Genomic DNA, 16773 nt, shown 5'->3' on the forward strand with positions numbered 1-16773 from the left:
CAGACTGAAACATTGCCCAGATCTGCACTATCTACATGATTGGACCATTATGGTCCATAGTGTTTTTATGACTGATTTTTCAGAAGTAGATCTCTAGGCCTTTCCTCCTAGTCTGTCTTAGTCTGGAAGCTCAGCTGAAAGCTATTCCCCATCATTATAACATGCAAGCTTCCACTGACAGAAATAAGGACCTTCCTCCTTCCCATGTCATCTCCAATGGAACGACTCCATAGGAAAAGACAGCAGATCATAAGGCTGACAAGTTGGTGGCAGACAAGCCATCAAGCCCATCTCTCTAAATCAGATTTGTCAACAGGGCAGGTAAATAGAACACTACCTTCTAGGTAAGCTGGTGGAGCAGTGAGCTGTGGCAGCCACGTCCCCAAACTGCAGGAGGAGGAGGAGGCTAAAATGGCAGGTCATCCAGGATGCAGAGGAGAGCATTCAAGAGAGCCGCCCACCAGTATGACTAAGTGCTCCTGGGGACAATATCTGCTTCAAGGGCAGAAAGCACATATCCAGATGTTATGAGCTGCCAGATGTGATTAACTGAGGAAAGGTGAAGCTGCCCACTTAACCATTTGAGCAGCCCCAATCATCAAAGTGACCCAAGAGTTTTCTGCAAAAGTGTTAATCAACAAAACAAATGGCGGCTCCCTCATCTCCCAGACCCACCCATTTTCCTCTATCCCTCTGACAGAGTCAGAACAGCCGGCCTATTTTTAAACCACTGGCAATGTATTCTCTCGTGGAAACGTGTGGGCTTCCTGACACAGCTGATGCTCACTCAGGAGACACAAGCACACTGAAGACTTCGCCCACTCGCTCGTCCCTCCTCTCCCACGAGAATGGGGCAGAGGGGGCGCTGGGAGGAGAGGCCCCAGAGCGAGCCTGCTCCCAGTGCAGAGGAGGAGGGAGTATCTCTTGCTGGTTTCCATGACAGGGATAACTGCAGGCTTCCCTTCTCCGTGAAAGGGAAGGCTGGGGCTGGGCAAAAACCAGCCCCGCATGTAGATACCAAGAGGGAATTCAAGCCTGAGAAGAAGAAAAACAACCCCCAGATGCCAATTATAGGATCTTCTAAAGAAAAAGAATTGAAGTAGATGTAAGGGTCTCTTTAACATGCATCTAATGTGCTTTAAATATAGTAGCCAAAACTTTATTAAACATCAGAGACTTGTTTTTAGCAAGGTCACAATGAGGCCAATTTAAAAAAAAAAAAAAAAAAAAAGGACTTTTCAAGAAAGGAGGTTACTCGGTACTTACAGTCGCTCCAGCTGCTTCAGATCCTGGAAGGCGCCTCTCTCGATGACACTGACCTGGTTGTCTTCCAGATGCCTAGAACCACAAAGGCAGCAACGGTCAAGGACAAAGGACATGCAGGCACGGTCACGCAACCCCTCCCTTGACCCCCGGGGCCCCTACAGCCAGGACCAGGCTGGTGGGACAAGATAACTCACATCCCAGCTTGGAGTCACGGTAACCAGGGTTTCGCCGCCTGCACACTTCTACCTGACAGATTGGTTTCCATGCCTCTATTTTAAGAATGTTCTCAGCAAATGTCCCCCCAAGCACTGCAGGATGTTGCACAGAAAAGGGAGAGGTAAAAACTGCTCCTTATAAAAACCACACATGTATATTCAGCCTTTCTTCCCTTGGAACTCCCTCCTCCAAGGATTCAAAAATACTTCACCAAAAAGGGCCTCCTTCCCTACTCACCCTGTCGCTGGGTCACCTCCTGAGTAGAAAGGGTGATGCTATTGTTAGACAACTGCCTGTGGCAAGAAAACCAGCCTGGGCCCTCCAGCTCCCCATGCCCAGGGTCTGGCTTCTCCCAGCATAAGGACCCAAACCAAAAATCCACTGTTGTCAAGTTGATTCCGACTCATAGCGACCCTATAGGACAGAGTAGAACTGCCCCGTAGAGCTTCCAAGGAGCACCTAGTGGATTCTAACTGCTGACCTTTCGGTTAGCAGCTGTAGCACTTAACCACTACGCCACCAGGGTTTCCTAGCAGTGGTCACAAAGGCTGGGTCTCCGCACCCCCAGCCATGGACTCTGCTGACCGCAGAAGTCCTCCAAGCAGGTGATTAGAAAACCTAAACAATCTGCCTATGTGAGTTTGATTCATGCATGCGGCACAGCCTACGGACTGAACATACAAAGAAACATTTGTTTCCCTAACTTAAAAAAATAAAAAGGTAGCTGCAAATGGATTAGCTGAACAGTAGGGAAGGGAAGCAATGAAGCTGCATAGTTTCCATCTGGGCTGACTCTGCGCTGGGGCAAGATACTGATTCTGCTTGGTGGGTGAGTGGAATTTAGGGGGATGCGGTTGTGAATTAAGAATGTTTCTTTGGAAGGTGGAGGTTGGGAAGGACTGTGGGTTTCTCTGGATCAGGCAGAAGAAAAGGTCTCCTGAAGCACCTGAAGGAAAAGCAGGGAGGGAAGAGTAGTCTTGGGAAGGTAGGTCTTCATCTCAAAAGGAACCCTTCCAAGATACTCCTTTACCTCTCAGACACTCATAAGCCCCTGCACTTCTTAGGCATAACACTCAGGCCCTTGAGCTTAATTCTCAAGTCCATAACCATCTTCCATTACGTCTCAAGACCAAGAAGGTAGGAACTTGTTCATCATCATACTCCCAGTCCTAACCTAGCTGCCTAGCACAGCAGCCACTTAATAGATGCTTACTGGAAGAATGAAAAACTAAAGGGAACACTGGGCCAAAGCACAGGAAAAGGCTGGTCTAGGACCCATGAAGTTTCTCAGACTTGGTCCAGCAGAGCTGTACAGGGCATTTTATTTGGTTTCAGTGATGTTTCAAATTTTTTTTGAACTCATTAAAAAATCAGTTGATTCTAACTCATGGTAACCCCCTACGTGTAAAAGTAGAACTGTGCTTAGTAGGGTTTTCAGTGGCTGATTTCTTGGAAGTAGACTGCTAGTCCTTTCTTCAGAGGTGCCTTTGTGTAGACTCGAACCACCAACCTTTTGGTTTTCAGTTGAGCGCGTTAACTGTTTACACAACCCAGGGACTTCTTGAATTCATTACCAACATTTAAAAATCACAATATTACACACACACACAGAAACACAAGCACACACGCCACAAAACGTGCTCCTTTTGAAAAATCAGCTCTCGCGTTCCCAAGTATCAATGACTGGCTAGAACTGAGCATCGCCGCTACAGTCAGCCAGGGCTCACGGGTTCCCCAATTTGCCAAGATCTTCAACCACTCTAATTCTTCACACACTTATATTACTTCTGGTCTCTCACAGATGCCTTGCTTAACAGATATCCAAACAACTGAGCTGAGTGGGTAAGAGACTTGCCCAAGGAGAAGTTATTTGTATTAAGTCACACAGTTAGATGGGGTGGACCTCTTCCTCCTGGGCTGGTATGCTTTCCAGATTTGGCTTGAAATTCCTATCTTGCTTTCTTACTAACTGGTAGCATGATATTGGGCTAGCTGGTCAACCCCTCTGAGACTCAGTTTCCTCATTTATAAAATGAAAATAAGGTGCCTCATAAGTTCTGGCAAGAATAAAAAAGGAATAAAGGATGTAAAACATCTAGCCTAGGATCTGGAGTACAAGTAGAGCTTTAATAAATGCCCATTCCCTCTTCTTCCTTTTCTGTTCGGCCATATGGCAAGGAAGGCCTTGGTATGCTAATAGGCTCATACTAATACATCTTGATAAACATTGAACCAGTCTGAAATTAGTAAGTGGGGGTTTGTTAAGTTGGGTTTTTTACTATCACTCACTCACTCACTCACTCACTCACTCACTCAATCAATCAATCAATCATTCAGTCGATCACAGAGCTTGTTTGTTGGTATTTCTCAATTTTAACAAGGACCAACTCTAGGGCAGTGATGTCATATTCCCTCTGGGTTTCTAGAGGAGCCTCTCTCCAACTTCCCACAATAAATCTCTTTGTTTTTTACTAACTGATCTAACCTTGCTAGCTTCTGTCAGAAAGATGAGTAGAAGAAATGCAAATGTGAAGGGCTGGTATCTGCATCTATACCCGTCCCTTCTCCATCGTTCTCAGCCCCTGGGAAACTGACCTTTGTGGATGTATCAAGAAGGTGGAGTCCCTGGTTGGCGCAAACGGCTAATGTGCTCACTGCTAACCAAAAGGTTGGAGGTTCAAGTTCACCCAGAGGTACCTTGGAAGAAAGGCCTGGTAATCTACTTCCCAAAAAAATCAGCCATTAAAAACCCTATGGAGAAAGGCAGCACACAATACAGGGGAGGTCAGCACAATTGGACTAAACCAAAAGCAAAGAAGTTTCCTAAATAAACTGAATGCTTCGAAGCCCAGCGTAGCAGGGGCAGGAGTTTGGGGACCATGGCTTCAGGAGACATCTAAGTCAATTGGCATAATAAAATCTATTAAGAAAACATTCTGCATCCAATTTTGAAGAGTGGCGTCTGGGGTCTTAAACGCTAGCAAGCAGCCATCTAAGATGCATCAATTGGTCTCAACCCACCTGGATCAAAGGAGAATGAAGAACACCAAGGACACAAGGCCATTACGAGGCCAAGAGACAGAAAGGGCCACGTGAACCAGCGACTACATCATCCTGAGACCAGAAGAAGTAGATGGTGACTGGCTACAACCGATGACTGCCCTGACAGGGAACACAACAGAGAATCCCTGAGGGAAGAGGAGAGCAGTGGGATGCAGACCCCAAATTCTCATAAGACCAGACTTAATGGTCTGACTGAGAATAGAAGGACCCCAGTGGTCATGGCCCCCAGACCTTCTGTTGACCCAGGACAGGAACCATTCCTGAAGCCAACTCTTCAGACATGGATTAGGCTAGACAATGGGTTGGAGAGGGATGCTGGTGGGGAGTGAGCTTCTTGGATCAGGTGGACACTTGAGACTATGTTGGCATCTCCTGCCTGGAGGTGAGATGAGAGGGTTAGAAGCTGGCGAAATGGACACGAAGAGAGAGAGTGGTGGGAAAGAGCGGGCTGTGTCATTAGGGGGAGAGTAATTGGGAGTGTGTAACAAGGCGTATATGGGTTTTTGTGTGAGAGACTGACTTGATTTGTAAACTTTCACTTAAAGCACAATAAAAATTATTTTTAAAAAAACCCTATGGAGCACAGTTCTACTCTGACACACATGGGATCACCATGAGTCAGAGTTAACTCAGCCACAGCTGGTTATTGTTGTTGGTAATCGAGAAGCTTCTTCGACCTCTGGATCCTGTCGCATTCAGCCAGTAGGAGTCACCAGCAGGACATCTGACGGTGGAAGAGCAAGGATGGGGGATATCTTCCCCAGCTCCCTCTCTTCCAAGTCACTTTCAAGTTGACCGTATCCCTCCACTGAAGGCCACAGGTTCTGTTAGGTAGTCCTTACTTTGTTGAGCTCTGTAACCACTTCCTCCTGCTGCTCCTTCAGGCCAGGGGGTAGTAGTGGCTTTCCAATGTTGCTAGCCCAGGGAACTATACCATGGCTTCTTTGTTTTTTTTTTTTTTTTAAGATTTTATTGTGTTTTAAGTGAAATTTACACACCAAATTAGGTTCCCCTTTAACAATTTTTATACAAATTGTTCCGTGCCATTGGTTACAATTTTTACTATCCGTCAGCACTCTCATTATTTCCATTCTGTTTGTTCTGTTTCCACTGGTTTAGCTTACCTTCCCCTCCTTGCCTTCTCATTTTTGCCTTTGGGTAAGTGTTGGGTGTTTGGTCTCATACAGTTAATTGTTTAAGGAAGCACATTACTCATGGGTGATACTGTTTATTTTATAAGCCAACGTATTATTTGGCTGAAAGGTGATGTGCACAAATAGCTTCAATTCCAAGTTCAAAGGGTATCTTAGGGCAATAATCTCTGGGGTTTCTCTAGTCTCTACTGGCCCAGTAGGTAACCAGGGCTTTTTTTTAGAAATTTGGGTTTTGTTCTACTTTTTCTCCCATTCTACCTAGGACCTTTTATTGTGCCCCTGATCAGAACGGTCTGTAGAGGTAGCCAGGCACCATCTAGGTTTTCTGGTTTCACATTAGAAGAGGCTGTGGTTCAAGTGGGCTATTAGTCCTGTGGACTAGTTTCTTCTTTAAGCCTGTGATTTCTTTCATTCTCTTTTGCTCCACATGAGTGGAGACCAATAGTTGTATCTTAGAGGGTAGCTCGCAAGCTAGAACACTATCTTTGTGAACTATGTAATGCCAATTGACTAAGCTGTTCCCTGAGGGCTTCTTGGTTTCTTAATCCTGCCCACACCTTTGTAAATAACTCCTTTAGGCAGCTCCTTTCCTTTTCCCCCTGTGAGTGCCATCTTTTCCTGCTGGGGCCCTGACTGATAAGGTATGTAGGTCTCCTCCAGATCTACCTTCTAGATCTATCAGAGCCCAGCTTAATATCTAGCACTTAAAGGTTCAATAAATAATATTTGATGAACAAGTGAATCAATGAATGAAGGAGCTAAGAATCTCTGCAGACTTCTAGGCTGAGTGCATGTTACAAGCATGCTCTAAAGCCAATGACCTCACCTTCATTTTACTGACCAGATGCAGGAGGACAGGAGACCCAGGGAGAGCTGGGCACCCAGAAGGGCTGTCCATGCCTTGACTGTGTTCTGAATTAGAGTGGCACAGGCTGTGTTCATTTTCAGCCCTTTTGGCATCGTTATTTTATTTTATATACTTTTTTAGTTTAAGCACTGGATCAGAATTGGAAATTGCCCCATGTGATGATGGCTAGGGCAGAGTTCAACTGTTTTATTAACCCCATTTGGCATAAAGCTGGCTCCCACGTTGTGGGCATAGAGGAATTCTTGGAACAGACGACTAAGAATGGGAATATAATTGATACCACCAGAAGAGACCTTTTCCTACTCCCACCCTGGGGGAGGAAGAATTATTATGGGCAATTCTTATATCTTCTCCTTAAATGCACTTCATTTGGAAAATTGCCTTGGGATGAGACTGAAGATTCCTAATCCATTTTATCTGCTTTTGCCTATTCAGGTTACCTGCACTGTATTAAGAGTTTTGCATGGAAATGGGTGGCAAGCTCAAATTATTCAAGACAATTGAGTCTTTTCTGGCTTTGCTATAAATTGTAAATAAGAAACAGATACAGGGAGTGTGCCAAGGTATGATGAAAGCTTTTCAAAAAAGATAGTTGTCTAAGTTACTCAGCTAAAAAGAATAGATGGAGGGGAAATACGGGTAAAATGTCTGGATATTTTATTGGTGTTAGTTAGAAAGCATTTCAGCTATCCCACCTAGCAGATTCTTTGACAGTAATAAAGGGCCACTTGAATGGGATTGTCTTTGAGTTGATAAAGAAGATAATGAAACACGGTATATTGGCTTTTTGACATTGCTTATCAAAAAAAGAAGAATGTGCCAATTAACCAAAAAAATAAACTTTAGTCACAGGAATGCTGTCAGCCATCCAGAAGATATTAATACAATCTTTTGTGATTATTTTAAACGTTCTATTCACTGAGAGCAGATATGGAAATTAGGATTTTTATTAGCCTTTCTGATGTAACAGTAAGAAAATCAAAGGGTTATTTTTGACTTTGTTCAAAAATGAAACATTAAGTGAAATTTCTGACTTGTGAGAGAGGCGATCTCTTACAGATGCAGGGCGAAGAAAAAGTAAAGAAAAGGGAGAAGGTAAATGTCTATGTTTTTAAACTGGCAAACTACCTGGGACCAGGAGCTTATTGCCTATGTCTCTTCAATAAAAAATCATCCTAAAACTGAACCAAAGAATTCCCCCACCCCTGGTGCCAACCCCATGACCCCCATATACCCTGGTCAGGGCTGCTGGTCACTTGGCAGAGGAATGACTGCTTAGGGCAAAAGACAGACTCATCACAGAGTCTGGTCTCCCTCCTAGGATGGCAAGCTCTCCAGAGAGGACCAGAGAGCACGTCAGTGGGGAAAGCACCTGCCACCTGTGGGCCCAGTAGTAGGATCCCAGGTCCCCTCACACTGGTGCTCAGGAAACTCCCGTAAGCTGCTGCGCATCAGTGCTGCAAGTACATAAGGGGCATGCCACTACCCACTTGGTTTTCTAAACATTCCAAACTGCAAATGAACAGAGCACTGCAAGGAGGTTAGAGAGCACACATCATGGGTTCTAATTTCAACTTCTTCAGTCGCCTCTGTGGAGCTGGAATTACTCAGCTGTCCTAGTTTGCTAGTGCTGCTACAACACAAATACCACAAGTGGACAGCTTTAAAGAACAGAACTGCATTTTCTCATAGTTGTGAAGGCTAAAAGGCAAATTGAGTTCTTGGCCATGTTGATTTCTTCCTTGTTCATAGCCCCGAGGGTTCCTTGGTCCCTTGAGGTTCCTTGGCTTATAGCCGATCCTCACATGGCACCTGTCTTCCTCCATGTGTGTGTCTCTGTGTCTAATCTGCTCTTTTTATAACTCATAGGTGATTATGTTTAGGACCTACTCCCCACACTGGTATGGTCTCATTAACATAAGAAAATAAAAACTCTATTTCCAAACAGGATCACATCTACAGGTACGAGAGCTAGAAATTCAACACATATTTTGGGGGGATACAATTTAATCCGTAACACTAACCTATCTGTGCCTTGTTTCCTCTGTTGTAAAAAGGCATTAATAATGGTGCCTACCTCAGAGACAGCCCAGGGCTACATGGCATAGAGCTTGTTCCATGGTAAACGCCATGTGTATGTTGGTTATCATCATCATCACTGCTACTACCGCTTCTCAATCAGGAAAACAATTTTTTGTTTTCAATTACAAAAGTAATACTTCACAAATTGTAGTGAGGATAAACAAAGACTGTTCATGAAAATATGAAAACCGTAAAGCACTATATGTGTAACTACGGAAATTATAAAACCAAGCCAAAACCAAACTCATTGCCGTCGAGTTGATTCTGACTCATACCAGTCAAAGTTACACGGGACCTCTAACTATTCATTCTCTATTTTATAGGTGAGAAGACTGAGGCCCAAGGTGATACAGTGATTTGTCCAAAGTCACACATGGAGTTAATTCTGAGTCAAGATAAGAACCCAGTACTTCCAGTCCCTAGTATAAAATTCATTCTATTATAAAAGGCTATTGGTGAAAAGAAGATGGTGACTTCAGATACCAAGACTTCAGCAGCTAAAGGTTTATCAACCAAGATTCCACAAATACAATAAGAAAAAAGGCAGTCTCCAGATTAGCTAGGTTGCCTTCCAGGTCTGAAGCCAAAATTATCAACCTCTGGGTCAAGAAGGAAAAAGGATCCAATTACTCCTCTTTTGTGTCTCTGAGTGTCTTAGACTTTCCAATGAACAAGCACTTGGGCAGCTTCTTATTACTCACAGACTTAAGAATGGGTGAAAGTTTTCAATACTTAACAATGAAACCTGATACTCCCTGCTCCTCCATTCCACCAATGCCCATCTCAAATTTTGCTACCTGTCTGCACAGCTGTGGGTGTTCAGCAAGGGCTCTGACCCTGTCTGATTCTCTCTCTCCCTCCTCCCCTTCTCTCCATTAAGTAACAAGATAAATAACTTTTGTTCTGATTGCCCCTTTAATGCACAGACTGGAGAAGAAATTATAATCTCTATGGAACGGAAGCATGGTTAGTCAACCTGACATTGCTGTCATCCTGGAAGCTGGGCATGTTGATTTATTCATTTACAGCCTTCTGTTTTCCCTGTCACTGGAACTGCTTCCATCGGTCTAGCTCTGCAGCCAGCGCAGAGAGACACAGGATGAGATACCTGTGGGCACTTGGGTACTCTAATGAAGGGCCTTCTGCTGCAGAGTGGTGAATCCCTGTTGCCCAGGGCTTTGGGGTGTGAAGTCAGGGCAGTGAAACATTTTCACAAGGCTGAAGAGCTGAAAATGAAAATGCACTGGAGAGCCATCTGCTACTTACAAGACACGGAGATTCTTGAGCCCAGCGAAGTCTGTCTTGGTGATCCTGGTGATATTATTTCTGTCCAGGTCACTGCAATGGAGAACAAATTAGGGTCAGATTGTTGCAGGTTAGACTTATGGTCTATTCAACCCAGACTGGCTTGGAATGGAGGGATGTTGCTTGTCAGGATTTTGCAGGTTAGACTTATGGTCTATTCAATGCAGACTGGCTTGGACTGGAGGAAAGGTAATTCCAATGATTAATGATATCCCCTGAGCGTGCCCAACTAACCTTAAGGACATTGTATGGAATAAGTTTTTCATTCTGTATGTAGTAGAGCTCTGTTTTATTTAACTGCTTGGGTTCTGTTCCCCCTTTTCAGGTAACAAATTTCCTTCGGGAGCCCCCCTCCCCCGACAAAGTCTCAGATTACGTAGTGTAAGTGGGGCTGACCCCTCTTTCCAGCTCCAGAGATAGACACTTGATACAGCAAATAAGCAATAAGCAGCTTCCATCCTTCTGATTGATTCAGGAATGGATACATGGCTCAAATTCCCAATAGTTCTCTCTCTACTGGAGTTGCTAAGCTCTTGGGGGTTGCCACATCATCTGGCCATCATGGATAGAGAACTTACATGAGAAGAAAGCCAACACACTGGAAGCCTGAGCCAACAGATAAAATAAATAAATAAACAAATAAGAATGACTGCTGATAATAACATATGAGATCTAGATCCACCCATGCCTGGACCCAAATACCTCTGGACTTCAAGGTTACAGGAACCAATCTATCCCATCTCCCTTCTATTTTGGCTTAAACCCATTTGAGTGAATTTTCTACTCACTTGAAACCCAGACAATCTTGACTGATTTTAAAACCTAGCTAAGTGCTTGTCTATTTTCCAGTTAGATGCCAGATTCCCTAAGGCCAAAGACCATATCACAATATATACCCTGCACATAGTGCAGATGATTTTGCTAATCTCATGCATTAGGTAAGGACATGTGCAGGGCTTATTTCTGCCTGAAGTTGTAGGGTTATGCTTCTGAAAATGGCCCCGGAGAAAAGAATTTTTGCCATTGAAGAGCTTAAAAACTTATGGTTGTATTCGGGTGTTGGGGGTGACAGGGCACAGCTGGTGGTGGAAAACCAGGCTTAGGGCATACTGAAGTCAGGAATGAACTTATAAACAACTGTACAAATATTCTGTGTTCACTATAATTATCTAAGAAGACTGGATGCAAAAAAAAAAAAAAGTGATGTGGCATAACTCAAAAACAGAAGAAACAGCTGCAAACATGCATTAATAATTAGAATGTGGACCGTATCAAGTATGAACCTAGGAAAACTGGAAATCATCAAAAATGAATTGGAATATTTGAAGATCGATATCCTAGGCATTAGCGAGCTGAAATGGATGAGTACTGGCTATTCTGAATCAGACAATCATATGGTCTATTCTGCCGGAAATGACAAATTGAAGAGGAATGGCATTGCATACACCATCAAAAAGAACATTTCAAGATTTATTCTGAAGTACAATACTGTCAGTAATACGATAACATCCACACACCTACAAGGAAGAACAGTTAATACGACTATTATTCAAATATTTACGCATCAACCACTAAGGCCAAAGATGAGGAAACTGAAGAATTTTACCAACTTCTACAGTCTGAAATTAATCAAACGTGCAATCAAGATACACTGATAATTACTGGTGACTGGAATGTGAAAGTTGGAAACAACCTGGGTTATGCAGATGACACACCTTGTTTGCCAAAAGTGAAGAGGACTTGAAACTCAGTACTGATGAAGATCAAAAGACCACAGCCTTCAGTATGGATTACACCTCCGCATAAAGGAAACAAAAAGCCTCACAACTGGACCAATAAGCAACATCATGATAAGCAGAGAAAAGATTGAAGTGGTCAAGGATTTCATTTTACTTAGATGCACAATCAATGCCCATGGAAGCAGCCGTCAAGAAATCAAAAGACACATTGCATCAGGTAAATCTGCTGCAAAAGACCTCTTTAAAGCGTTAAGAAGCAAAAATGTCACTTTAAGGATTAAGGTCAGCTGCCCCAGGCCATGGTGTCTTCAATTGTCTCATATGTATGTGAAAGCTGGACAATGAATAAGGAGTACCAAAGAAAAATTGATACCTTTGAATTATGGTTTTGGCGAAGAATATTGTATATACCATGGACTGTCAGGAGAATGAACAAATCTGTCTTGGAAGAAGAACAACCAGAATGCTCCTTAAAAGTGAGGATGGAAAGACTTCATCTTATGTACTTTGGACATGTTATCAGGAGGGACCAGTCGCTGGAGAAGGATATCATGCTTGGTAAAGCAGAGGGTCAGAAAAAAGAGGAAGACCCTCAACAAAATGTATTGACACAGTGGCTGCAACAATGGGTTCAAGCATAACAGTGATTGTGAGGATGGCGCAGGACTGGGCAATGTTTTTTTCTGTGGTACATATGGTCACTGTCAGTCAGAACTGACTCAACGGCACCTAACAACAACAATAATGGATACCAAACAATTTCCATTTACCATAACTTCCTGTCACGGATTGAATGGTGTCTCCCAAAAACATGTGTATCAATTTGGCTAGATCATCATTCCCAGTATCGTGTGACTGTCTACAATTTTGTCATCTGATGTGATTTTCCTACGTGTTGTAAATCCTGCCTCTGTGATGTTAATGCGGTGGAACAGGTCGCAGTTATGTTAAAGAGGCAGGACTCAATCTACAAGACTGGACTGTGTCTTGAGCCAGTTTCTTTTGAGAGACAAAAGAGAGAAGCGAGCAAAGAGACAGGGGGACTTCATACCACCAAGAAAGCAGCGCCAGAAGCAGAGCGTGTCCTTTGGACCCAAGGTTCCTGTGCAGAGAAGCTCCTAGTCCAGGGGAAGACTGATGGCAAGGACCTTCCTCCAGAGCTGACAGAGAAAGCCTTCCCCCAGAGCTGACACCCTCCTCCAGAGCTGACAGAGAAAGCCTTCCCCCAGAGCTGACACCCTGGATTTGGCCTACTAGCCGACTAGACTGTGAAAGAATAAGTTTATCTCTGTTCAAGCCATCCATTTGTGGTATTTCTGTTATAGCAGCACTGGATAACTAAGACACTTCCTTATGAAAAACTTTTCAGGATTTTGGCTCTTGAAGTGTCAGCAATGTGTCTGTAAACTGGCTTTGATTTCCTCCTGAACATTTAGATACCAAGGGGCTATCTTCCCCGTGATGGATTTCCATCTAAAGGTTCACTACTTCTTGGTGTTCCTAGTTAGGTCCTAAAGCAGCCATCCTGCAATAATGCCACAGAAAAACCTGTGAGTTATACAGCTGCATAGAAAGAACAGGAAAATAATATTCAGATTCTGGCATGTGAGGAAAAGTCAAGTTTGAGTAGGGATTATTGCCCTGGTATTAGAAATCAGGCTGAAATAAAAATCAAGCGAGTCCTTGCCTTATCTTACCCGGGTACCCTCTTCCCTTCCTCATCCAGTTTTCCAATACCTAAAAATAGCCAGTGTTGTTGGCATTGGTGGTTCAGCGGTAGAATTCTTGCCTTCCATGTGGAGACCAGGGTTTGATTCCAATAAACCTCCTGAGCAGCCACGACCAGTCTGTCAGTGGAGATTTACGTGTTGTTATGATGCTGAACAGGTTTCAGCAGAGTTTCCAAACTAAGACGAACTAGGAAGAATGACCTGGTGATCTACTTCTGAAAATCAGTCAATGAAAAACCTATGGATCACAACGGTCTGACCCACAACCGATCGTGGAGATAGTAAATGACTGGGCGGGGTTTTGTTCCATTGTACCTGGGGTCACCATGAGTCCGGGACTGATTCCACAGAGGCTAACAACAACAATAACAACAAAACATTGCAACAAAAGTTGTTTTTTAACCAGAAGTTGTTCCTGTGATGGAGAGAGGGAGTATCTGGAATTCTAAGACTAAGCTGAGTGCTGGCAAAGGCGGAGCAAGAGTTACACTGACAGATAAATGGGACACGTACTCATGCAAGGATTAGAAGCCAGCACACAGACAGGAATCTGTGAGTGCTCATAATTACCACGAATATCCTTCTCACCTCCCGTCTGCATTGGGTTGGATGTTTGGGGACCCTAACAACTGTGAATATGACAATGCGACCACAGGTTTAATTACCAGGACACAGCATGGTATCTTGGTGGTTTGTGCTAGTGGCTGCAGCACCAATATTTTCAATTAATGTTTATTATGTAAAGGGGCACAGAGTGTGCTACGGAAATGCTAAGGACTTGGGTGGAGGAGGCTGCAGGGGTGGCCTCAGCACAGAGTCAGTGTTTGGAAGCCTGAGTTGTCTGAGGCAAGCAGTCCTGACTGAATCCCAGCCCTGCCGCCTATTGAGTGACCTGAGGGCATTCACTTCATCTCTGAGGCCCAGTTTCCCCTCTGCAAAATGAAGGTCTCAACCTTGACCTGAGGCGTCTTTATGAGGGTTAAGTGAGACGATGTATTGTTGCTGTTGTTAGCTGTTGTGGAGTCAGCTCCCTACTCATGGTGACCCCAGGCACAACAGAACGAAATGCTGCTTGGTCCTATGGCAGCCCCATGGTGTGACCCATAGGGTTTTTCCTGACTGATTTTCAGAAGTAGATCACTAGGCCTTTCTTCCTAGTCCATCTTAGTCTGGAAGCTCCACTGTAACCTGTTCACCGTCACAGCAACACCCAAGCCTCCACTGACAGATGGGTGGACAGGTGGTGGCTATGCATGAGGTGCACTGGCTGGTAATCGAAGCCGGGTCTCCTGTATGAAAGGTGAGAATTCTACCATAGAACTACCACTGCCCTCTGAGATGATGCATACCCAGGGCTGACCCTACACTTGTTAAATATTCACTAAATTGCAGGTATTTTTATTATATTTAGTTGAACTATATCCTCTCCTCACTTCCACTCTGAAATTTCAGTACATCTAGAGGAGCTGACCAGCCCAGTCCCCAAACTTTGTGCCTACAGATGGATCCCGGGATCCTCCTCCAGACACTCCCTGCTGCTGTGCTACCATCCTACAGGTAAAGAGAGGGGTGTATTTTGTGGCTGATAAATACAGTGACAGTGCCAAGAGCGGCTCCCTCGTGCTGCCTCTCCCTCACAGCATTACTGTGACACTGATTCCATGGTACCTGGGTGCAGAGACAGTGGTGTGGGGAACCATAGGGGAGGGCGGGGCTGTCGCTTGGATGGAATCTACTGCCTCACAGCCCCCTCCCCACACACACACACTGTAGGGAGAAGGCCAGGGGAGCAAGTGGGCTTTGAGGTAAGGCAGTTCTAGGTTCCTGGCTCTGCCCTACTCCCCTTCAGCTGTGTGAGTTTGAGTAACGTACTTAACTTCTCTGAACCTCCATGCTTTACGAAACCCTTTCCTGCTTGCAGACCATATAATGAGCTCCAAACATGCCTGCCTGACAATGGGAACTAATTAAACTGGCACTGTGGAGAGGCTGTCCTACCTGGTGTGCCCATCTTTCCCTCAAGCCACATCATCCTATCCAGGCTCTTCTGGACCTTTGGAGAGATTTCTGAACCTTCAGGTTTGGAATCTGAGGGAATCAGTACATTTCAGTCTAGCAGGCATTCTGAATCACTGGTGGGCAGTGTGATCCCATATGGAGTGATCCTATGTGGGGATCACTGAATGTGGGGAGAGGGCCCTGGTAGCACAAACAGCTTGCACTCAACTGCTAAACCTAAAGTTTGGCAGTTTGAACCCACCCAGTAACACCACAGAAGAAAGGCCTGGTGATCTGCTTTTGAAAAGACTGCCTAAAACCTTGTGGAATAGTTTTACGGTTACACAAGGGGTCACCACTAGTTGGAATCAACTCAGTGGCGATGGGTTAACAGGTTAAATGTGGCATGGGGAAGTGTGGTAGATTTCAAACACATCTGCAATTTCTTTGATACCCCTTCTACCAAGAAGTAGGGTCTATGCCCCTTTCCCTTGAACCTGGGCTGGCCTTTGTGATTGTGTGGATGAATACAACTGAGGCAGACATGATGCTGGGGAACTTGAGCGTGGGTTAGAAAAGGCAATACAGTGACTGCCTGGCTCTCTCTCTCTCATAAGAACACTTATTTGGAGCCCTGAGCTGCTATGTAAGAAGACCAGGAGACCAGCTACCCCAAGCTTCCATGTTGGTGGACCACAGAAAGAGACCACAGATAGAGGGAGAGAAAGATGCCCGAGGAGCCCCAGCTATTCCAGCCCCAGATGTTTGAGTCTTTCCAATCAGACATGTAAGTGCAGACACTTTTGAAACCTCGGCCCCAGCTACCTAGAACCATCTAGCTGAGCCTCTACTGAATTCCTGACCCACAGAAATTGTGAGAGAGAATAATTATGGCTGCTCTTCTAAGACACTAAGATTTGGGGTCATTCATTTTACAACAGTAGATAAGTGGCACAGAAAGAATGAGGAAGCCATATTCTGCATGATTTAATATACCTTTAACAATTGGAACTCCATTCACATGGCTCTCAAGGGCATGTTATTTATGAGACTTACCCTCCACCCTCAGTCAGATCTGTGTGTGTTCGTGTCATTATGGTCAAGGGTGTCCCACAGTGGCCGAAGACAGCCATGTCAGCCTAAAGATAAGTTAAGAATTGGCTCTCAATTTCTGAGGGGCAGACACTGCATAATTAGGGGTATCCATCTCCACAAGTAGGGCTGAGGCTATCATGGGAATAACCATTATGCTATCTTACTAATCATAACAGTGGTTAGCATTCACTGAGCATTAGCAGAGACTAACAAGTTGCCCACCAAACCATTTCCCTTTGTCCTATGTACACAAATAG

At 44.4% G+C, this 16773-nt stretch overlaps 1 protein-coding gene across 2 annotated transcripts in view; it reads right to left on the reverse strand.

The window, feature by feature from the left end:
- Positions 1-16773, reverse strand: part of SLIT3 (slit guidance ligand 3) — a 754510-nt gene that overhangs the window by 670862 nt on the left and 66875 nt on the right. For both annotated transcript variants that reach the window (XM_064279080.1, XM_064279081.1), the window contains exons 2-3: positions 9916-9987; positions 1267-1338 (exon numbers count right to left, since the gene is read on the reverse strand). In XM_064279080.1, the coding sequence (XP_064135150.1) occupies positions 1267-1338; positions 9916-9987 (144 nt within the window). The remainder of the gene's footprint in view (positions 1-1266; positions 1339-9915; positions 9988-16773) is intronic.

This window comes from Loxodonta africana, chromosome 2, assembly GCF_030014295.1.
Source record: "Loxodonta africana isolate mLoxAfr1 chromosome 2, mLoxAfr1.hap2, whole genome shotgun sequence".
NCBI classification, from domain to species: domain Eukaryota; kingdom Metazoa; phylum Chordata; class Mammalia; order Proboscidea; family Elephantidae; genus Loxodonta; species Loxodonta africana.